Here is a 23,970-nt window from a genome sequence, read left to right as displayed (position 1 = left end):
GGAGTAGCGCTAGGGCCTACTGGAGAAGAGTATGTTCTGCAGCATCAAGCTAACTGTACTGATAGACTGACAGACACCTCAGATCTTATTCAGGGAGTCTGAAAGCCTTGACATGATCTTGTTTTTTGTTTTGTTGATCAACCTTTTTCACGTTAATTGTCCTTCATCAGTCCCCCCAAAAAATCTTTTACAATTCAAAATGAACAGAAAACTAAGAGCAATGGTTAAATTAAAAGTCCCACCCCACCCTCCCTTTCCAACAAATCATAGAAAATATACACAGAATAACAAGCCCCCCACCCCTCAAATCCCATGTGTAGGCCGCCACTCTTTTTTTTTAGAAGAGCAATCATTACACCACTGCCACAGTGCCGTCACCCTCACGCCACACACACACACACACACACACACGCGCGCACACAATCACTCACACTATTTGTGGTTACAACTGCTTTTAAAAAAGAGAGAGAGACAGGAAAATAGAACACATAATCTATATAATCTTGATCACTTGTTCAAGAGAGAAGCTCAACCATCCTGGTTATTAGAATTTTTGCAGTGCAGAATGTTAGAACACAGACTATTATATATTAGAATATATACCCCTTAAAAAATAAAATTTAGAATGTGGCTCAAACATATGACACATAGATACAAATTAATCATAATAAATAAGCTGTTTTTAGAGGCTTTAGTGTTGTACATGCACACAGAACACACCTTTACACTGTAGCTAAGACTCCAAGAGGAGTCCTAGGACTACAACTGTGTGCAATAACACATGGCATCATTATGCCATGCTTAAAAAGCATGCCTGAACACCACCATCCTTTCATACACACGCGCGTGCACACACACACACACACAAAGATCTCTTCATTCTCACGTTGTCGTTCTGCTGTCTGCTGTCCCCTCAATTCTACACAGTGACTTTATAAGAGACTGGGAGAACCTCCTATACACACACACCCAAACCTACAAACCCCAACAACTGAAATCAAAACATCCGGAGGGTGCAAAAAAAAAAAAAAAAAAGCAGAGCCATGGAAGTGGTGTGGTATGGTTGTGGTGTGTGGTGCGCTGTGGTGTGGTGCAGTAAGGTGGTGGTGGCAGCAGTTGCCTGAGGTGGGAGGTGAACACCTCCTCTTGTCTTTAGCTAAAACCGGGGCTGGTGAGGGGGAGGAGGTGGGGGTGGGTGTGTGAAAGTAGAGGAGGTGGGGGGTGGGGGGGGCACAGGAGGTGTCGCGCAGCGTCACGTTCTGACTGCGCTGCCGTTCTGCTTTGCTTCTGAGTGTCTAGAGGAACTCAGTCAGCCTCTTCCGTCCCGACACCCCGTCTTCCAACAATCTTGGATGACTAAACGGGGGAGAGCTTGCTAAGGGAGGAGCCCGGCCTTCTCCACTCTTTCCCTCTCTCCCTCTCTGAAGTAGTTTTTTAAAGGTCCCTTTCCAACTCAGCAGTCTCTGTCTCGTTCCTTCAGTCTCTGGACTGGTAGAAGAGGATGTATCCCGATTCAGAGTTCTTGGAAATGTCCGAGGTCAGGCCATAGAACTCCTCGATAGCCTGAGCGTCAATTTTCTGGGAAAAGGACAAAAAACAAACAAAACGGGTTTGTGAATCGTGATTTCAGTGCTCATCAACCAGGTACATTTACCGTAAGATTTTTTTTTTTTTTTTTACCAACCCAGCCTATAGCTACAGTACAATCACATGACAACAGCTTATTCCAATCTCAGCGATTGTTGGCAAGTCTTTATTCCTCTTCACGACCTTTTGATCGGTTTGAACTTTTTCTTGTTCTCTGCATGTCACTGACATTAACAAAAGCCTGCAGCTTGTCATTCATCCCTTTTTAAACAAGCTTCTGCTACTCCATCTTAGATCTTTTCCTCCTGACATATCACCAGATGAAAACTACAGGAGATAAACCGTCTGTGGTGCTAACAAAGGGAACAAAAAGCTGTATGCATAAAGAAAGCATAGACATGTCATATCCATAATGCATGGATAGCATACGGTAACATTGTGTACATCAGTGGTTCTCAAACTTTTTCCATCATTCCCCCCATCAGAGGGTCTGAATGCTTCCGAGCCGATGTCAGGCTTTTGGTCAAGACCTGTCACACTGTAAGCACTACAGAAAAGAAAACATTGCAAAACATGACAAGGAATACTAGCCTGGTCCTGACCATCCCATAATACTACCATTTAATTTCGTATTTATGGTCTGGCATTTGTTTGCTCTGAAGCAATTGTAGGAAGCAGGAAGTTTGCACTCAGTTATAGTTTGAAATTATTGGACACCTCTCACCCAATCGCTGGCAGTTACTCAACAATATAGCGCAGACCAATGGCTCTGGCGAAGATGTGTACGTCATTGTCACGAGCGTTCTCCCCCTTTCGTCCCCACGTGGGGGGCGTATTCGATTATTGGCTGTTTTCTGGGGGGGCGTTGCAATCAAAATTCTACTGCTCCAAACACTCCACAGAGAAGCACGGCCAGACTACAGTAGTGGAGCCAATCCTTTGGCGGAAGTACGTAGGATGGCTCGCGAGGCTAAAGGAATACACCCTCGATTTAAGTCGGTGAAATCATGTCCAAGATAGGAATTAACACCGTTTTTTTATATAAAATCATCTCATCTGTTAATGTATTTAACTGTTAAGTGTTGTCATTTGTTTTGTTTTTAGTCTTCCTTGGCATTTGCTGCCTTTGATTGTCCCTGTCCCAACTCTTTTGAGACATGTTGTTTTTACATATTCATAAATATCCCCCAAAACAATAATTTTGGTCAGTTTTGATGGCTGATATGTTTTCTTTGTGCCGTTCTCAATCTAATGTAAGAATCAGATGTTTTGAAAATGGCAGTATTTTGTTATTATTCACAATTTACCTTGTGTCCCAACTTCTATGGAGTTGGGGTTTGTACATAGTTTATCAACAAATCCTGGGAGAGTTGGTAGCCGACCTCCTGATTGAATGGCTTAAGTTTCCCAACGCACAAAGAATCTATGAGGAGCCATACTTTGTACTAAGAGGTAATAACTTGAAGTGGAAGTTTAAGTGCAAGTATATCACGCAAGTTTTGTTGCATTTGTTCCGATCATCAGTGTTGTTTTTGCCTGACTACCAGGCGGCATGGCGATGGAGTAGCCACTTCCTGCAACAATGAACTGAACTCGCATGACTTCAGAGCGAGACATGAGCTTGCTTTCAATATGTGGGATAAACCACAAGGCCAGAGAGCTTACTCAATGCCAATCATTATGCAATATCGTAACAATTGTAGATCTCATTAACTCACATCCAATACCTCCGCCACTCCATCTTACTCTGAAATTATATTTTACAAGGTTAGCAGTACCGAATGTTGTTACATGGTTAGTAATGTTGTTGTAATGTTTTAAATACTTGACCACAGCTGTTTTAGAGAACATAATCACTTCGTATATGGGAGTATCGGCCATCGAATCTTGTGGGCTTTCGCAGGCGAACACATACCAAAATAGGTATAAGAAAGACTACTTATGAAGTGGTTTTGTAATATTTCCATACCAATAATATGTGAACCAGGCATATAGTTTTGATAGTAAGGCTCATGACTGTTGTCGGATGGTTTAGAAAGCTATGACACGTTTCTGCAGTGTGCAAGTTGCCGTTTTACATGGGCGTTTACAACTTGTCCACATCACCATGCTATTTGACTAGCATGACAGGAGACGAAACAGCAAATCTTCGCACAGTGATCACCAATTTGGCTATGGTCATTACTTGACTACCTCCAGCAATGGGATTTTAGCTTCAAATGTGCCAGAGGTACCCTTTAAACTTGAGCTTACAACTTCATAAACTGATGCACAAATGTTGTATTGAATCTTACCTCTACAATATCGTCATCGAATAAAAGCCAGAACCCATGACTCTTTACTATGGTGATATAATGACCCCGGTTTGGACCACTGCAAGGAAGGGGAAAAAAGAGATTATGACCAATGCATGTTGAATTAACTTTGTATGACGGTTATATGTGTATTCTTTTCCAAGACAATAGGAGCTTATGATAGATGACAAATACAATACTTTTCACGTTAGATTAGATTGGGCTAAAAACTAATTAGAAGTTTAAGGAGCAGCAAGTGACATATACAGACAACCCCAGGAAACAGGACATTTAACCCGAAAAGAAAGGGGTTGCCTTCTCCATTTTCTCTTCTCGAGTGTAAGAAAGGTCGCATATTAAGTTAATTTCCCCAGCATTTCATAACATTTCGGCCATCCAACCTTCTTCAGGTAAAATTTTCACTAGGTGCAGGACTTTTCTTACATTTGAAGGAGACCCTCACTGGGGTAATATCGAATGGATCTGTACAACTAAAGAGTTATGCACACATGCTCTTATTTAACAATTTCTCTCCCTAGCAAAAAGAGAGTTCATGGGGTCTTTTTGGCTTTTAGTAGACTCAACACCTGATCCAGCAAGCCTACCTGCCACAGTGGACCACCACGGCCACCAAGTCGTACATTCGGTCGGGGTTGGTGGCGTCTCCGGAGGTGTTGAAGAGCCGCAGCTCCAGGGGGAAGACCACGCGGTAGGAGAGCTTGGTGTAGCGGTGCAGCTGGTCCATGTACTTGAAGCGCTTCAGGTGGAGGGCCAGAATCATGGGCAACTTCTTCACACACATCCTGGGAGAGGGGGGAGGGGGAGGGAAGACAGCGAATGTAGAATATGTTACGCGGCCAGGTATGAGGTGGTGTTTGTAACACGTTGATAACATTCTATACATACCATCTTCTAGACGTCCAGCTGCTAACAACTAAACTCTTTGGATAAAATAACCTGAATGGCTGAGAATCTTTACAGACATGTCGGTCATAGTAGCCATGTTGCAAAAGACATAATGTGTGGTAATATGTGGTACTGCATGAAGGGTTGGCTGTTTCCTGCAGTCATGATGCAATATCAGGGTTCCCACTCCATGTGAGACATATATTTTCATGACTTTCCCTGACCATAATACAGAATTTACATGACTTCCCGTAAAAATAAATGCCCAATGCCCATGCCGATGAGATGTTAAGACATTTAGCTCTATGGTCATTAATAGCCAGTCTTTCAACTCACCATTAGACAAAAACAAAAGCACTACGCTGGTTAAATTCCATGATATTCCCTGACTGTACATGCTAAGTGATCAAATTCCATGACTTTCCATGACTGGAAACACCTCTGTTGAACTTCCACAATGATATGGCATGATAATCCACAATTTCCATGACAAGTGTGAACCCTGTTATATGTATTGTGATCCATATAATAACCACGAATAATGATGAAGAAAAGTAGAATCCTTGTTAATAGCCATTCCAATTCCACATAACCATAAAGTCACAATGACTGTTATTGCACCTAAAATATTGCGCAGCCCACAGATATAAACTATTGTTAATATTTTGAGCGCAGGCCTTGCCGTGGCCAAACGGGTAGGGAACCCGTCTGCCATGCGCCCGACCCGGGTTCGATTCCCGGCCCGGGGCGTTTGCCAACCCCTCCCCGTCTCTGTCCCCATTCGCTTCCTGTCCACCTCTCAAACTGTCCTGTCGAATATATTTTGAGCACAGCCCTAGCAGTGAATGAGATCACAGGATATGTCCTTTCAAGAGAGCGATCTATATAGGCCACTACACCACAGCTCCGGAGAGCGCCTTAAAACAATGCTAAATTTATATCCCTTAGAATACGAGAGCAGAGGTCAGACCAAGAGCAATGATACACTTCAAAAAAGTTACACTTCAGCAAAGTTAGCCTGCAGTCGAAAAGTTTGAATCTTGCTTTCCCCAGCCAGTGCTTAATTTGAGGGGGAGCAAGGGGGAGCTAGCTCCGGAACCTCAGATGAGAGCTCCGGAACCTTGGATGGAAACTCAGGGAAAGACATCACAGACCCCACCTCGGGGGGGAGCCACCCATCCTCTGTGCTCCGCGACCTCCTGCTTGACAAATTAAGTACTGTCCCCAGCATTGTTTTGAACAAGGAAAACACTTGACCTTGTATTACATTTATCAAGAACACATGAGCCCATGGTTAACTGATTCCCAAACATCCTTTCTTGGTATTAATTGTGTGCGTCACCTAGACTGTCCGTGGTAAACATCTTTACCTTTTCTGTGCTTCCTGTTTACTCCGACACTGCTCGCAGTAGTACTTGTACTCGCTGCATAATGTCTCCGTGTTGCTGAAGCCCCTGGATGAAGAGAAGAAATCAAAGTTGACCTCTGAAGATGTGACCATTACTGTGCTTTACTGCTGAATTAATAAACAACTCGTTTTGGCTCAAAAGATGACAATCTGAGTTACTGAATATGTGCCCAGTATTGGCAGTCGCTTTCATGAAGTATTCATTTGATTATAAAAGCAATGATTAATAACACATTATCAGGGCTGGATTAACACACAGGCTTGATATGGCTGATGCCTAGGGGCCCCCTGATTGACCAAGAGTAAAAAATTGCAGAATTGTTGACACTGTCTTACTTAGATTTGTTGCTAAATTTACCTTCCGGGGGGCCCACAGAAACCTGTAGCCTAGAGGCCCCTGGCCATCTTAATCTGGCCCTGCAGATTATAGTCTTATATCAGAGATACTCCAGACAGAGATAAGTCATTCTAGTTCATTTCTGGTATCCACTTTCTGTAGGGTGAACGTCCCTTTAGATCACCTTTGGTTAACCCATTGATGCCTGATGTTGCATTGCGCAACATTGGCCCTGGCGCCTGGAGCTGCATTATGCAACATTCAGGCTCATGAGATTTGAGACAACTTTATTAAAAAATCTCTGTTTGTTTGAGATGAATGAACACATTCTAATGAAAGATGAGGGTCTTAGCGTTTAAATGCAACTTAGTGCATATTTTTATGTGCTTCAGAAGCTGAGATATTTAGGTTTTTATTGGCTGAGGGCAGCTTTCCTTAAAAAGGGCTCAGGCATTCAGCACCCTTTTTTGCAGGTGCCTTAGGCGTCAATGGGTTAAGAGACCTTCGGAGTCCTGAGGTTGAGAATAAATGGAGTACCCTTAGCACAGGGGTGGGGAACGTCTGTCTCGAGGGCCGTATTATCCGGCCCCTGATATGATTTTAATGTTATGCAGCTTCACATGAAATATGACATTTTGTGAGGGAATATTACAAATTACATTTGCAATACAATTAAGTTATATTCAGGGTTCCTAGAGAAGGTGGGGACTGTTTTGAAGGTAGTTGCCTACAATATAGGCTTGAAGTGCAGGGGGAAATCCTGGTTTGTGTTCATAATACGGCCCTCGGAGGACTTTTACGGCCCTCGGATGAATTTGAAGTGGCCCCTCAAACGAAAAAGGTTCCCCACCCCTGCCTTAGCGCTGTAGATGGCGGTAGCGCACTTCTCGTGGAAACACCTCAAAAATAGAAAAAGAAGGAGGGGACAACGCCCCCTTAGGAGACCCAACTTGAGCACACACTTTTGCATTGGGTGGGCGGGTTTTGAAGCCTCTTTATTACTCCACCCTCTTTGCTTATATCTTAAACGTATGGATGGGTAATAGTGTGTGTCATCTCTCACCTGAGACAGTGTGTTATAGACGTATTCTGCTCCACATCCACAGACAGGTCTAGGAAGTCCTCGTCTTTACTGCTCACCTGGACAAAGACGACATACATTACACAATCTTTTTGACTGACCATGGCAAATACTACAGAAGATGGTTCCGATCACAACTATCCAACAGTTCCACCAAGAGCCTCTAGTAAAAGCTGGTTTTACCACAAATGGTAATGACCAAGTCTGTTCCCCTAACACAACCCCTCACATTTTGCACACACCTTTGTTTTGTAGCTACATACTTGCAATACACTCTGTGCAGAATTATTAGGCAAACATGTTTTTTACCATATTGTCTTTTTTTGTGCACATTTTCCAATAGCAATCTATCTGAACATGAAATCCTATTGGATTTAAGCATTCCAGGTCATGCATATTTGTATAATAAGATGGGGGTGTGGTCGAAGGTGCCCAACACCTTATATTAGGTGTGCATAATTATTAGGCAAATTTGTTTTCTTCTGGGAAAATGGGCCACAAAATAGATCTAACATACTCTGAAAAGTCTATAAACAATTCTGAAGTGTTCTAGAGGGATGTGGCTGTCTTGAAATTAGCAAGATGTTGGTCATGTTCGTACAGAACTATCAGATGCACCGTTACAAAGTCATCAGTCTCTTAAGAAATGTCACTGCCAAACATTTAACGTGAAACTACAAAAAAATGATTGCCCTGCAGTCCTATCATATTCCAGAACAGAAACCAACACCAAGTGTCCAGAAGAACAGGGTATTGAGCGCTCAGAGACATGGCCAAGGTAAGAAGGGATGACACCAGACAACCATTCAAAAACTTAATTAAGTCGAGACTGGGTCAAAAATACCTGGGGACAGAGTTTTCAAAGGTATTATGGACTTGGGAAAGTGACTCTTGACAGACAGGGTGGATGAACCCATGGCTGGATCTTTTAGAGGGAGAAAATTGCATCTTTTACGAAGACAATGGTATTTATGCAGTAATCTGCTGGTATTTGAGTGGAACTCAGGAACTGATATGAGTGTGCACATCTAGCCATAGGCTCATCTAACTGGTCCATTAACAGTCACTTTCACTAGATCATAAAACCATTGAAAAAACTGTCCAAAGACATTTCTTGACTCAGTCTTGACTTCCGTTTCTTGTTGAGTGGTCTTCAGGTTTCAGCCTGTTTTACCTTGGCCATGTCTCTGAGTGCTGAATACAATGTTCTTGTGGACACTCGATGTAGGTTTCAGTTCTGGAATATAACAGCACTGCAGGGTAATAGTTTTGTGGTAGTTTCATCTTCAATTCTTCTCAATCTGGCAGTTACTTTGTGAGCACATGTCATGTGACACTGATGGCTTGTAACGGTGCATTAGATGGATGTGACCAATATTTAAAGTCAGCCACACCCCTCTAGAAGACTTCAAAAATGTTTATAGTCTTTACAGAGTTTGTTAGATCTCTTTTGTGGCTCATTTTCCCAGAGGAAAACAAAGTTGCCTAATAATTATGCACACTAATTTTGCCCTGATATAGGGTATTGGGCTTCTTCGTTCACACCGTCTCTTATTATACGAATGACCTTAAATCCAATAGGTGTTGATGTCCATAAAGGGTGGTGGTGGACAATATGCATGAAATGGACGATATTGTCAAAAAACTTGTTTGCCTAATAATTCTGCACACAGTGTATAAGTATATTTTCAACATTTTGTTAACCATTTATCCATCATAAATTCAAAAAGCGTTATTCCGTGTTTGGTCTTCCCTTCGACTGATACGTTCGCTTTGGGCATTGTGTAACACTTAATCTGTTGCTCAAGACTCTCTGTAATGTCATAGCTATGTCGTTTTAATGCAGTTACTGTTTTTTTTTTCAACGAACAGGTAGTCAGAACATCCGCGATCCCATCTACACCAAAGAAGTCCACAATAGTGTTTCACAGGAAGAACTTGACCTGGGTGAACTCACCGCTTCGCAGTTGAGACAGCGCGTCTCGTTGGTCAGTGTGCCCTGGAAGATCTCGTGGACCCATGTCTGCTGGACCTTCTCCTCTGTGTCGCCCTCCCCCGTGCTGCTGTTCCCACCTCCTCCTCCACCACCTCCTCCTCCTCCGCTCCCTCCGTTCTGCACCACCTTCCCGTTCTGCTGCCTCTCCTGGCTCTTCTCCTCCTGCAGCAGGTCGGCGATGGTGTTGAGCAGGTAGTTGAGGAACTCGTGGGCGTCCTGTTGCATGTAGTTGTCAAACAATTCTAGACAAACAGAATGGAGAACGGGGGGAAGAGACAGGAAGAACATTTACATTACATGTACATCCCACTTTACATCTATCCAAAGTGACATGTGCAGATATTACGGGCTATTGGTTTACAGTCCAGGAAACAGTGTGGGGTAAGGTGCTTTGCACAAGGGCACTTCAGCCATGGATGGGGGTGGAGGGAGAACATGTCAACCCTATTAGTGGCATTCATCCTGTTGTAGTTGTCAAGAATTCTAGACAAATGGAATGGACACCGGAATGAGACATGTTATGTTTACATCACACTAGATACTTCATTCAAAGCCACCTATTTACAGCCCTTACATTGTATTGGTTACAGTCCCTGTAGCAATATGGGGTTCGGTGCCATGTTCAAGGGTGCTTCAGCCATGATCGCGAGTGTAGGGAACCAACACATTCATCTAACTAGTAAAGGTGTGATTCAAACAAGAGACCCTTTATTCCAGGGGTGGGGAACCTATGTCTCGAGGGCCGTTTGCGGCCCTTGAAGCCGTTTTATCCGGCCCCTGATATAATTTGAATGTCATGCAGCTTCACATGAAATATGACATATTTTGTAAAGGAATAACATTTCCCATACAATTAGGTTATATTCAGGGGACCTAGAGAAGGTCCGGTATGTTTTAAAGGTGTCTACCTTTAATATAGGCCTAAATTGCACGGGGAAATTCTGATTTGAGTTCATAGTACGGCCCTCGGAGGACTCTAGCGGCCCTTATGGGAATTTGAAGTGGCCTTTCAAATGAAAAAGGTCCCCCACCCCTGCTCTATTCCAAAGACCACCTCTTTAACCATTAGGGCATGCTTGCCCATCATTTAACCATTACTTGACTAACTTCTGTGGCATGCTTCTGCATACAGTGGGTGGGTTGACGTAAACTGTATTTTGTCATGTGGACAGTGAGGCTACGCAGATATTTCTGTCCTTCAGAAAATGTAGAGGAGGAAATTGCTTGCATTGACCAAACATTATGCGTGTGAATACAAGCTAAGCCAGTGTTTCCCAACCACTGTGCTGAGAGATCGCCAGGTGTGCCGTGGAAAAATCTTGTTTTTGAGTTTTTTTGTTGTTGTTTTTTTTAACAAATTCATTATTATCAGTAAATAATGCCTGTCATCAGTGCCTACTGTTGACTGGTGTCCTAATCCTTATTCCTTATCACTAGGTGGCAGCAGGTAGCGAATTGCATCTGAGTAAAGATAAGCATAAACTCCGATCTGGGTCCTGGACAAGAGTTTGGCTACATTTCATTTGGATTTACTTGTACTGGGGATGCAACAGCACCGATTCCATTGTGCTTGGTAGCCTATGGTGAATAATTATCCAACAGTGGTACCAAGCAAGCTTAGATGTCATCTCCAAACGAAACACCCCTCACTTCAAAACAAGAATGCAGACTATTTTGTTGGCCTGCGTAAGCAGACAGAGAACCAGGCAACATTTAGGCAAAAAAAAAACAAAACACAAAGGTAAATGAGAGCGCCCTTAAAGCTACCTACCACGTAGCTGAACTTGTAGCTAAATCAAACCCACACAGTAGCAGAGACGCTAATATTAGGCTACTCGCCTGCAAAGCCGTGCGCTTTCTAGTTGAGTGTGTGTGAGGATGAGAACCTTCAAGCCAGACTAGCCAGCTGCTGGTAAGCATTAGACCGGTTTCAGGGAAAGGGGAAATAACAGCGATCACCTCCTGTAACCTCGCGGGGAAACTTGCACCTTTGACACAAATACCCCAGGCACAATTTCTGATAATATTCTGATAACAATATTACTGTAATATTTCGCACAAACTGACGTGAAAACATGAGATTTCTACATTGAGTTCAATGGAGCGCTGTCAGTACTGTCAGAGTTCTTCAGTCCGACCTCGTCCATTTGCTGCGTTGTTATTGGTCAAACAGCATTTTAGGGCGGGCCTTAGCCAAAGGTTAATTCAAGACACTTTGATAGGAATGACTATATTGTTAATATAGGCGGCTACAGAGTAGTCTATAATTTGTTTTCATCATTTCAACATTTTTGGTTGGTGGTGTGCCGTGAGATTTTTTCAAGGGTAAAAGTGTGCCTTGGCTCAAAAAAGGTTGGGAAACACTGAGCTAAGCAATCCACTGAAGAGAAGCAAGTGCAGGCAAGTCATCAAGCCAAAAGAACATTTTAAACCCACCAGCCCCAAGCAAAGCAAGCCTCTGTGACTTTGAGAAGGGGCTTTAAAACAAAATGAGGGGAGGAAAAAAAACAAATCTATACTGAATGGTGACAATCAATCTGATCCACGTTGTCTTCCAATGAAGAAATGAAGCGGATTAAGAATAGTAGTTGCTGCAAAAAGCGACAGCCAGGCACACTTTAAAAATCTGACAGAAATGGCTCAGAACTCTTGTCAACTTTCTGAACACTGATCAATTGGGCATAACGTGCATGTCTAAAGGTTACACCCATCAGCATGGAAAAAAATGAGAAGGAGGAGAAGAAAAAAAGACAAAAGAAAAGTAAAGTGAACAATATAAACTACTTTGTTTGTCAAGATCCGCAACACCACATACAGTAGCTGTGTAAGTGCAAACATTTTTCCTCTTTCACATATAAGTTGCTTCTTATCTGTCGGCAAATTCTGTGTTGTGTAAAGGGTTCAATAAGAGCCAGCTTCGATGACAACCTGGCCCCCTGCCCAAAACACTGTGGGTGGGTGGGCGGACACACGCACGCACACACACACGCACACACACACACACGCACACACGCGCACACGCACACACACACACACACACACACACACACACACACACACACACACACACACACACACACACACACACACACACACACACACGGGGTCATTGCAATACCTGGCCCAACCCCCTCCAGGTATCAATTCCAGGACTGCATCAGAAAGTCCCCACTGCCTTCCTATGTCGTAGTCAAAAAATAGAATTGACTAGAGTACGTCCAAATACCTTAGTAGGCTTTCAACCAGGAGGCGAATTGTACCCAATTGACTTTCTAGATCCGGTCATATTTACAGTCAGCAAGCGATTTCACTATCCCAGAAGTCTGCAGGAGGTCGACAACTGTACAGCCAGTGTTCATTAATGTGACCGATCCTGATCAAAGGTCATGTAAATGGCGGTATTGTAGTCGTCCGAATTGTGCTTACTATTGACTGGCTTTCTACATAAAAGCCACTGGTCAAGATGTCGAGTGGTAGCGACTGGTAAGGAGGCAGTGCCTACGACAGTATTCAACCGCAAGCCAGGTTTCCAACTCACCATTCTCCTTCCTTAGTCTTGAGATGAATTTTTTGGGTGGGATGACCCCCACTTTTTTCTTCTGGGTGGCGATGCTGTTGAAGAGGTCTGCCAGGCAGGTGAGCAGGCTTTCTTTCTTGCGCGGCTGGACCTTGTAGGCCAGAACTTTCTCCCGGAAAGGCCGGCAGAAATATAAGGCCTGCAATACTGAGTTACAGTAACAGGTGTTCCCAAACTGAGGTGTGGTCCGAAATTCCACAGTCAAACAAACAAAAACAAAACAAGAGAGAACACAAACAGTAAAAAGGTATTAGTTACTTTACTTCACAAGGAATGAAAAAGGTATTTCCTTCAATCAGCTCTTCCCATGGGCCATGTGCAATTACCACTTGCAATCAATGTGGCAGTGCCACTGGAGATGTCTACAGAGCACACTTGCATTGACCAGCCCAAAGTAGCAATTGTTGACGGGAAACTTTGACTTACATTGACCAGCCCAAAGTAGTGTTCATTCACGGGAAACTGTTCCGGTCCAATCTCCTTCTCCAAGGCAGAGGCATTGGTGCCCTGGAAGAGAAGACAAATCAAGACATTTCACTGTCTGGCCCTGTGTGCACACACCCTAAATAAACTACTGCAGGTTTCCCCCAGCACCTTAATTGTTAGGGCAGCCACCTAGACAACAAACATCTGAGTAGTTTACAGATGGGCAGCAAAAAAATATATAGTATGTTGTAGTATGACAACTAATATTTCAATGCAAGTGGCCACAATCTTGGTCAATTAATTAATTAATTAATTAAATTTTAGATTTTTTTATATTTATAATGCACTGGGCTGTAAATATGTCCTTAGATGTAATGTTTAAAAATATATTAATGTAGAAAAGGCTTGAGGCAGTTTTATCCACACTGTAACACTCTTATATGTATTGCTTTATTTTAGGGTCTTCATTTCATGGTATTTTTTCTCCCATTGGAGGCAAGCTTATTAGGAACTTTCAAGGTAATGCAGATATCTTTCTTGTTGTCAATTGTACAAAATTGTTCGATATTACACTAAAATTTCAGGGATGATCATTTTCTGTCCCTACAATATTCAATGTTCATCAAACATATTGTTCAGCTCAAACAAATATTAAAAAAAACGTCACACTGTAGGACATTCATGTCACACTAAAGGACAGAAATGCAAGATGGCTTTCCATAATGCCATTTGGAGTGCACTCCATAGTGCTGCTGATCCTGTGAGTCATATGAGGGACCCACAGGATAATGTGGTGTGGTGTAATAATAATAATAATAATAATAATAATAATAATTGTATTTGTATAGCACTGTGTCATACAAGGCATGTAACTCAAAGTGCTTAACAAATGGGAAAAAAAAACATTGTTAGAGATAGATTTAAAAGGAGAGGTATAGAGGAGAGACAGAAAAAGCAGGAAGGCAGAGGAAGAAGAGATAGACAGAGAATGTAGAGTCATAAGGTCAACGTAGGTTAGGACCAGGATTCTTAGATGCGTAAGGTCCATAGTGGCTGGGCCTATCATAAGTCATAGATAGTCACACAGAGATTGGACGCTCAGGTGCGGCCCCTGGTGGCATCAGGGGTGAGGAAAAACTCCCTTTCGCTTGATTCATAGTTTGTAAGGGGAAAAAAAAAGCTCAGTTAGGTCTGAGAAAAAAGACCCCCTATAGTCAGGAAGAAACCTCAGGCGCGAGTAGTAAGGGCGCTGCGGCAGCTGGGACACTATGACGCCTTGGCAGCTAGGAGTTGGCAAGGATGAAGAGGTGGGTCTTCAGCTGCTTCTTGAAGGAGTCGACGGAGGTGGCTGATCGGATCTCGTGTGTAGAACACTACACTAGTGATGGGTAAAGCACACTTTGTGGGGCATCCTGGATGTGACAAACTTAGGGTGTATTGATCATTTATTTTATTTAGTTAAAATATGGAATATGGCCCCCAGGAAAGATAGATTTTGTATTGTGAATTTAATTATTTCTATCATTGCTTCACTAACAAATATATACTTTTAGAGGTTCTTTCATCATGTCTCATATGAAACTGCATAATATTGCCTGTCAGATAATGACAGTCATGTGTCTGATACTGACCATCAGGCCAACCCCCCACCACCTTGACTAACATTATGTGGGAAACACTAGTTTCCTAACAGGTTTACTTGACCGCATGCTTTAATGAAATGGGCAATGATATTACCCCATCCGCAGTTTGACAAAGTAACCTTGTATTCAGACAGTTTGTGCACACAGGTGATGTCATTGATCAGCTGATTTCCCTGTGCACTCGAAGTTCAGAAACCATGAATCAGAATGAATGAGTGAATGGAAATGGGTGACGTATGCTTTCGTAAGGACGTCTCGTTGCTTGTAAGCATAGATTGTATTACGTTATACATTCTATGCTTGTAAGCAATGGCAAGCGAGCAAGCGAAGTATTGTTTTTGAGCAGTTGTTTGTGGGTGAGGCGGGGTTGTATACATTTCAAAACTCAAGTTGCTTTCCATGGAATCCTATGTATGTATACAAAGTAACTGGGTGTTTCCACATCACTGTACATTTTCATTGTAATGAAGAGCTTTTAAACTTTGGGTCATGACGCTGTTAATTTGTATTCTAAGCCGTGTGCATTGCACGACAGCAAGCTGGTCTGGTCAAAAGATGTTGAAGTCAGCATAAGTGATTTCTGAACTCAGGCCGTGTAAATAGAGATGTTAAAGGCACAATCATCATTGTCGTTTATGAGAAAATAGAGCAATCCATGCAAACTCAACCAGGAGAAAATGGAGTTAGAAATAGAATTTCTGGGCAGGTTTAGTCAGAGATAGCATCCCGCTAACCTGTCTGTCTGACTGACTAGCCAAACACACCACAGCAGCTGACTAGCTACATGCTGGAATTATGTTCGCTAACGTTAGCTGCCAGACTAATCTACTGCTTAACACACTAGTTGTTTGCGTTCATCGACAACAACAAAATACCACGCGCAGTGTAGTTCACTTGGTTATGTAGTAGAAACGTATGGGGAAGGCAAACGTAATTTCAATGGTTCAGTACCAGGTTATAACACTGATGATAACGCCACTGGGTGGAAAGGTCTGTAGCTGTCAGCTAGGTGTCTAGCCGCTACAATTTTGCGTATGAAGTGGGTTGCCACAACAATCAAGACAGTTTTGCTGAAAAAGTTAACTTCATTCAATCGAGAGTGGTTGCATCAGCTCCGTTATTGTCACCGCACTGTATCTAGGACCATCTGGTTCTTGATTTAGGGTGTAGGTCACAAGCCATGACAGATGTAAACATAGCATCAGAGAGGAATAGCATTGCATATTTAGGTAAGTTAGCAAGCTAGCTTACATTGGTCAGTCGGTAAGCGGATGGAGACTCCCAACTGAGATCGCTCCCGGACGTGCGGTCCCAGGTGTTTCTATCACTCCCGGACGTGCGGTCCCACCCGATTATATTTCACGTATTATCATATACTGCCACATACAAGCAATTTAGGGTTAGGGTTAGGGTTAGGTTTAGGGTTAGGGTTAGGTTTAGGGTTAGGGTTAGGGTTAAGGTTAGGGTTAGAAACAAAAAACTAACATCAACAAGATAACTGGCTCCGTCATATGGCGGTGGTACCGATAGTCTGGCTAGTGGGAGCGAGATGAATTGGGAGCGTCCTGAGTTGGGAGCGTCAATCTGGGAATCGGTCAGTCTACTGAGTCAACAAGCATTGCTAACGTTAGTTAGTTGTCTTCCACTTTGCCCTAACTTCACCAATGTATCAAAGGAAACTACCTTTACTATGTGGACATAGAATGATAAGACAACTTCATGAAATAGAAGTTAGATGGTAGATGGCATGCCGTAAACTTTGCAAGTCATACAACAATACCAGCCATCCTTCTGTTCGAATTTTAGTACAGGTAGCTTGCTTCAACTTTACTACAAGCACAGTGGAAGGACACCACCTCAACCAACACAACACTGGTTAGCCTGTAGCTAGCTATTCTTGAACAACGCACATACAAAATAAAAACATGACTTACCATCGTACAAATCGAGGCGATCTTTCGGACTGTCATCAGTATTTCCATCCGTCTTCCGCCATATTGGACCGAACCCCAATTTAAAACAATGACAGCCGCTACGGCTGATGTTCCCCAGACACCCTACGACTGTCCGGATCGACAACTAATAAGGGAGTGTCGCTGCAGAGCTTGATTCTGAAGCCACATAGCTATCGCCGCTAGTTTGTTTCCCCACAGGCCGTTCGCTGTCCACGCGCTCGGCCATTTCCGTGTCGAGTTCTACGTTACGTGCGCGCACGCGCGACGCCTATTATCCTGACGTTTTTGGCTACATTTAGAAACAAAGTATCCTCGTCATTAATTGTGTGAAAAGTAGCCTATTGTGTCGTCTATCTGGCCTTATCCAAATGCAAAATAGCCTACTTTAATACAGCGCCCATGCGACAAAATACGAATGCACTCTATGGCCTGAAAATGAAGTCTGTAAGATAGAAATATGCATTATGCAGAGATTAATGAATTTTCCACATTGGGCTTGGGCTAAACAGGCCCCATAACTTGGAAATATTGTTTTACCACTGAGTCTGGACTGAGACTGAATCCTCAGCCGTGGCTTATCTCATGCACTTCACGACCCAGCCCCATCTCGAAAACTTTCTTGCCAGGGCAAGTGATGTTGTGTCAGTCAGATCCATTAGGCCTACCTCCTGGCCAGGACTGCAGGAGCATCCCGTAGCAACTGAGGATACACCCAGACATATTATGTTAAAGCAATGGAGGAAATAGTTTGACTGCGACCGAGCAGACGCGAGTGTCCGAGGAAGCGGTAATATTGGTACGTCTGAAATAGGCTACGCTCTGCCGACTCCAGAAAACTGATGTCTGCCTGCGACACACAGTGGTTCTCCGGAATTTCATCAACTTAACGGAATCTTCAGAGGAAACGAAATTCAGACACATGACAAGATCTACTATGCTAAATGCGCCTTTCCTACAACAATGACCAGTGGTTCTGGCAACTTTTTGCTAGTTCCCATACCGGAGTATCCCGTTCTGGACTGTGATCCAAATAAAACCGTCAAGATTGTCGTGCTCGGCGCAAACAATGTGGGGAAAACAGGTAAAACTTAACTATCCAACTTTTCAAATTGATACTAGAAAACCATCTGTGCATAATTTCCTTTTGCTTAAGACACGCCATGTGGTTTCATTTAGAGCTTTTCATGCCCAACCATTGCCAAAGTCTGAGTTAAAATCAATTATGCATAACACATCAGACTATTAGTTTCATAAGACACCATTGCATGTAGCTTCACATCATTTGTCTTGTGCATATGTTGACAAGAAAGAAAATGCGTTTGAGCAAAGATGGGCTAGGGGAACATTAGGCTAAGCATGCTATTTTTTTTACAAGAATATTGTCCACTCTATGCTCCAAAAGTAGAAAGACAGGAAAGGAGTGTGCGTTTGGGTAAACAGTGTCGCCAGGGGGCGACATGCCTTCATTTCCAGAGCTGGGGCATGAGGCAGCCATCCATGGCCCTCAAACCCTCACCACAGGCTACTTATTTGGTGTCTATAGGCCTATTTAGCAGGTGTAGGCCTATCAAGTAGAAGTAAACCTAACATCATGATGTAAGTACAACACTAGTGCACGATATTACATAGGCGTTACTCCAGTTATTACACTTAACCTACACGTGAGGTTTTTACTTCTTTCACTTCTAAATGCAGACCTCCCATAGGCCTACACCTGTAAGTAGGAGCATGCTGTCATGTGACATCTTTGGAAAGCAGCTAATAATGCAAATAATATTTTTTCATATCCTTACTTGAAGGCTTTTTTTTCTTTTAAACCTGCAGCTCTAATTGTACGATTTCTGACTAAGCGTTTCATCGGAGACTATGAGGCAAACACAGGTAATAAGTATTCCATCTGGAACGTATTTTCATCATTTAGTCTTACTGTTTTTTTTTTCAATCTGACTTACAGTGCTGTGCGAAAGTTTTTCCTTTCTTCCCCTTAATTCCCACTATAACTTAGTCTAATCAAATTGTAAAGCACTTTGTGAATGTCTTGTTCTGTGAAAAGCACTGTAAAAAGAAACTACTTCCTTACTTATCTCTGACTAGTCCTCTTATTACAGTCTCCATGGTTTAGCTTGTTTGGTGTCTTCTTGATTGATGTGTTTTGTTGTTTACTGTATGTCAGGAGCCCTCTATTCACGAAAGATCACATTGGATGGAGAACAGGTGTCCCTACAAGTACAGGACACGCCATGTGTGGCACTCCAGGTAAATCTGTTCACTTGCTCTGATAAGATACGACAGGACAAGACAAGATAAGATAATACTTTGTTACACCAGTCTTACTGAAAATTATCTTTTGACATGGCCCAAGTCACAAATAACTATCCACCAGAGGCGTCAAAAGTAAAAGTAAAAGTAAAGTCTTGGTGTAAGTACAACACTTGCACATGATATTACATAGCTGTTACATCATTTACTCCATTGTACTCAATGAGGTAGATAGACTGTGTTGTTACTGAAAAATCCTTAAAACCTAGCAAGAACCCACCACAAACTTGATCCAACCTGCACAGTCAGCTGATCTTAAGACAAGTACACAGGTGCGCTTTTTACTCAGATAAGTTGATAAGTCTGTGTTGGGAGGAAACTGTGTTTCTTCTTTCTTTTACTTTTGACACCTCTCATCCACATAGACATTAAGACAAGACATGGTATGAGAAGACAAGAATGAATAGATGGATTTAGAGGCTACAATGAGGCTACAAAGACATGCAATTGAAACATGAATTCCATTATTGAGCAAATTCAAGTTACCATAATGTGTGGTTAACAATTTAGAATTGCTAATGGTTTTAGAGTGCAATGGGTTGGGTTGAGGAGAGCATACTTCTTTTAACCATAACCTCTTTTTATGGTGTTCCTGAATCAGAATCAATATTATTCATGTACTGTAGTGTCTATGAGTGATCATTTCTTCATTTGCACTGGAGGTTCAAGATGTCTCATGTACCTCCCCTTTAATTCCTTTTCTTCTATGTATTCATCTCTCATAACCTGGTGCTGATAAAGGATGACGCGGAGGGTCTGTACTGCCAGGAGCAGATCAACCGCTCCATCTACTGGGCGGACGGCTACGTGCTGGCCTTCTCCATCACAGACCTCAGCAGCTACCACACCATACAGCCGCTCTACCAGCATGTGCGCCGCATCCACCCCACGGGCAACATCCCCGTGATCCTGGTGGGCAATAAGAGCGACCTCCTGCGTGCCCGCCAGGTGGATGCTCACGAGGGCGAGGCCCTGGCAGCCGAGCTGGGCGGGACGTACTTTGAGACGTCGGCGCGAGAGAACCACGACGGAGTCCACTCCGCGTTTCTGCACCTGTGCCAGGAGGTTAGCCGCGCCCTCGGCGGGGGCAACGGAGAGAAGAGGAAAGGCGGACTTCACCTTGCCAGACCCAAGTCTCCAAACATGCAGGAGCTTAAGAGGAGATTCCGGCAAGTGTTGTCTTCCAAGTCGAAGTCAGCCACAGCAATATGAATGATTTGCAATGAGAAGAAGCCTTAAGTATTGAGGACTTGGCCCATCACAATAATGCCTTCTCAGCCTTTGTTGTTGCTGATTTTGCAAAACAGTGGTCACTTGAAGTGATTGGGCAACATGCTTTTGGCTCCCTCAACATCCTTTTCTTTTCTTTTTGTATTTTTTCAACTCTATGAGGACATAATGTTCACACATTTCATCAATGTAAAAATTCAATTAAGTCATTTCCAAGAAACTGCTTTGAGTATTTCTTGAATGTTGTCTGTCCTCTGAGAAATGTTTGTCCTGAACAATAAACCTGTTTATTGTTCCACAAGGATCCAGAAGTATTGATCTTGAGAGGTGTTTTAAGAATAAGGAATACTCATATAGTAAGTACACAATAACAAAATGTCACACAGTGCATTATTGGCCTGTTTCCACGTTGACTGCACTGTTTCTAAAATATCAGCAGCATCCTAAAGCTCAAGTGAAATCCACCATGTTTCAGCCCAATGCGTTTTGGATTGTTTTCAAATGTCCCGAGGGCGAAGGCTCTCCTTAATGGGCTTTTCTCATGACCTTTGACCCTTGTATGTGTGACCTCTGCGTTTTTCGGGAGCTCTGCAATCTCTCAGTTTCCCCGAGTGTCCCTTTCCTTTCCCCTCCCATGAAGGAGCTGTGGAAGGGGTCTCAGATAAGACCGGCATTCCTCTGTGGCCTTTAGAAACATGCATTCCTTGGTGACTAACCACCACTACTTGCTTGTTTGCACTCTCTCCCACATACTTAATGTGATCTAATGTGTCTTGTGTGATCTTGTGTCAGATCTGATGGTGCGAGATAAAGGTTTAGTTCTTTAATTGTCAGTCGGTTCATAGGAGGCACTCTTTTTGGACCATCTCTCAAAGTCTTTAACATGGGAAGTTCCTTGGTGGTTTTTGAGGTCCTGCTAGTCCATGAGATTTCCGTTCTTCACCACGTGTACAAAGGGGAATTCAGAGTACTAGCAGATGTACTGTATCTAGAAGAATAATTGGGTTCACTCACTGTGGCACCTCAATGAACTTGCAGCCACATTTAGAAGTGTCCCTCTTAAGTTCCAGGCCCAAAGTGGAATGGTCTCATTCAAACTACAGAGCGGTTGCTCTTAAGTGACGTAGCGCATCCAGTTATAGCCCGTGGACGGGGGGCAAAGTGAGTTTAGGAGTGCCCTCCACCGTCTGACAAGTTGAAGCACTGAAACAGATTTGGAAACACTATTTTAAGGTGGAAAAAAACCTAGTCGTACTTGTTGCTTTAACCCAGTAAGATACAGCATTATACATTTGCTGTTACCAGAATGGCAATGACCAAGTCGTAGAGCATTACTGAAGGCCCTGTGACATGTCGTAGTAGTGTAGCACCTTGATGTGGTAAGTGTTGCTAAACATGAAAGAATGTATAAAAAGCGCGTCTGTTCTCATAGCTTTGTGTACTATCAGGAGGAGGCTATCAGGAAGTAGAGTGTGGTCCTCAGAGAGTCTAAAAGGGAGTGGAGGTCCCTAAGGAAGTGGAGGAGGGATAGAGAGGGGGGGGAAAGAGGCGGCAAAAGGAAATGCATGAAGTGCATGTCTCAACGGTCAACCCAAGGATGACGTGCACACTGACATCACAGCTTTGTTTAAGTACCCTAAGTGTTCTGGACTGTGGATGCATAAACTCACTCATTTGTAATACCGTTATTCATCGTCATAGTAGCACTGAGAGAGGTCAGCAAAATTGGGAATGATCCTAACATCAGTAGTCAATATTAAACATGCCATGGCTCAAGCACATCTCAAGACAGAATAACTTTTCCAATGTATTTAAGAAATTTGTTCCTGATCCAGAACAATCAATAGGGAATGGCATGATAACATTAACATTGGATGTAATGTTCTGAATTAATGATCCCATGAATGGAAAGTATTTTCAAAACCAGATACTATTTTACATCCCAACCAAAAACATCCAATAACTACAATTGGCAGCCTTGCACAACATGAATATTTGCTTTGTCTCCACAGACATTTTGTAACAATAACAATATTATTCCTGGTCAATGACATCAGTTGCAAAGTGTGGGCTGCATGATAATGAATGTTGACATTCTTTTCTTGGATCATTTGAGGGTTTTTTAAAGTAAAGTCTTAAAGAGGTTTCTTTCTGGATGTCTGACGTCATTGTATGTCTGTTTTTCTTGGTCTTGTAGTATTACAAACATTTTATCTTACATTTAATCTGTTTTCCTATCTTTAGAAACAAAAATATCAGAATTGGCTTAAAAGATCTCCAAAGACAACTTGAAACAACACACATTTTTCCAGCTCAAGGTCTTTGTTTATTTGGTCAAGAATAGAAATGCTTGACTCTTTATTTTGAAAGAATTACAAAGGGAAAAAGTCCCCAGTTTCCAAACATACACGTTTTTTTCTACTTGGAGTAAAGATTTGTTGTCCTGCTTAAATTATGTTTATTGTTCTAGACTAGAGAACTGACTGTTATTGAACTACTGTAAGAGCCTTTTGCACAATAGAAAGGAAGAGATGTGTTTAATTTTGAAAGTGTGTTTAAGGTGGTTTTAAATGCAATGGTTGTACTTTTTTTATATCATACACATTTACTTTTACATTTGTCTATCTCAGTTTACTTTGTAAACGTTTAATGTGCATAGTTCTCTGCACAACTCCTCCGTGCAGGTGACAAATTAGGTGTATGGTTATTTTTGTTCAGCGCAGGTTTACAGTGCAGATTTTAATAGGCATAGTTAAGTTGTTCTTCATACAGTCTGTGCAACCCCTCTTCTATACAATACCCATGCTGGGAGCCCTCAAGAAATACGGTTCTCAAGACTGCTTTTGCAGTATGACATTTAAGGAGTTAGTTTACTTTGCGGTTTTTAATAAGGCGAACCGTCAAGCTTTACATGATGTTCTGTATATATGAAAATGCATATTCTTTTGACATAGAACACATGTTCATAACAATCAGTACTTATTCTTACCTGCTCACTTTCATGTTTCCTTTTTCTGCAGTGAGAAGATAATACATTCATATTTCTCACATAGGCCTATGTAGGCCTACCGGTACTTACTAAAACACAATGCTAAAAAAAATGTGCAAAGGCCTGGTAGAACCATAAGAAGCCATGGTAAAGGCATGGGAATTTTGTACTGCATTTACTCTTTCTTGTATAATTGCTGAGGATGAGTTTGAAACGGAAACC

At 42.5% G+C, this 23,970-nt stretch overlaps 2 protein-coding genes across 2 annotated transcripts; one reads left to right on the top strand and one right to left on the bottom strand.

Moving 5' to 3' along the window:
- Positions 1-1,216: 1,216 nt before the first annotated feature.
- Positions 1,217-17,422, bottom strand: usp12b (ubiquitin specific peptidase 12b). The gene is made up of 9 exons (XM_063187450.1): positions 17,190-17,422; positions 13,613-13,693; positions 13,148-13,361; positions 9,571-9,851; positions 7,596-7,672; positions 6,158-6,241; positions 4,487-4,684; positions 3,882-3,960; positions 1,217-1,578 (listed from the first exon to the last, which is right to left on the bottom strand). The coding sequence occupies exons 1-9, from the start codon at positions 17,235-17,237 to the stop codon at positions 1,477-1,479; spliced, it is 1,164 nt and encodes a 387-aa protein (XP_063043520.1). The 5' UTR covers positions 17,238-17,422; the 3' UTR covers positions 1,217-1,476.
- Positions 17,423-17,483: 61 nt separating this feature from the next.
- rasl11a (RAS-like, family 11, member A) lies at positions 17,484-22,712 on the top strand. Its single transcript, XM_063187451.1, has 4 exons — positions 17,484-18,291; positions 19,035-19,091; positions 19,384-19,466; positions 20,271-22,712. The coding sequence occupies exons 1-4, from the start codon at positions 18,171-18,173 to the stop codon at positions 20,739-20,741; spliced, it is 732 nt and encodes a 243-aa protein (XP_063043521.1). The 5' UTR covers positions 17,484-18,170; the 3' UTR covers positions 20,742-22,712.
- Positions 22,713-23,970: the final 1,258 nt, after the last annotated feature.

This window comes from Engraulis encrasicolus, chromosome 21 (genome assembly GCF_034702125.1).
Source record: "Engraulis encrasicolus isolate BLACKSEA-1 chromosome 21, IST_EnEncr_1.0, whole genome shotgun sequence".
Taxonomy (NCBI): Eukaryota; Metazoa; Chordata; class Actinopteri; order Clupeiformes; family Engraulidae; genus Engraulis; species Engraulis encrasicolus.
This window is presented reverse-complemented; position numbering and strand designations above follow the sequence as displayed.

Bases quoted from the DNA above. Each gene is read 5' to 3' on its own strand.
- usp12b (XM_063187450.1), bottom strand. From the start codon at position 17,237: ATGGAAATACTGATGACAGTCCGAAAGATCGCCTCGATTTGTACGATG. The intron at 13,694-17,189 runs GTAAGTCATGTT...CTTCTCTTCCAG, and splicing joins TCGCCTCGATTTGTACGATG to GGCACCAATGCCTCTGCCTT. The intron at 1,579-3,881 runs GTAAGATTCAAT...TCCTTTTCCCAG, and splicing joins TCGATGACGATATTGTAGAG to AAAATTGACGCTCAGGCTAT.
- rasl11a (XM_063187451.1), top strand. From the start codon at position 18,171: ATGACCAGTGGTTCTGGCAACTTTTTGCTAGTTCCCATACCGGAGTAT. The intron at 18,292-19,034 runs GTAAAACTTAAC...TTAAACCTGCAG, and splicing joins AAACAATGTGGGGAAAACAG to CTCTAATTGTACGATTTCTG. The intron at 19,467-20,270 runs GTAAATCTGTTC...GTGCTGATAAAG, and splicing joins CGCCATGTGTGGCACTCCAG to GATGACGCGGAGGGTCTGTA.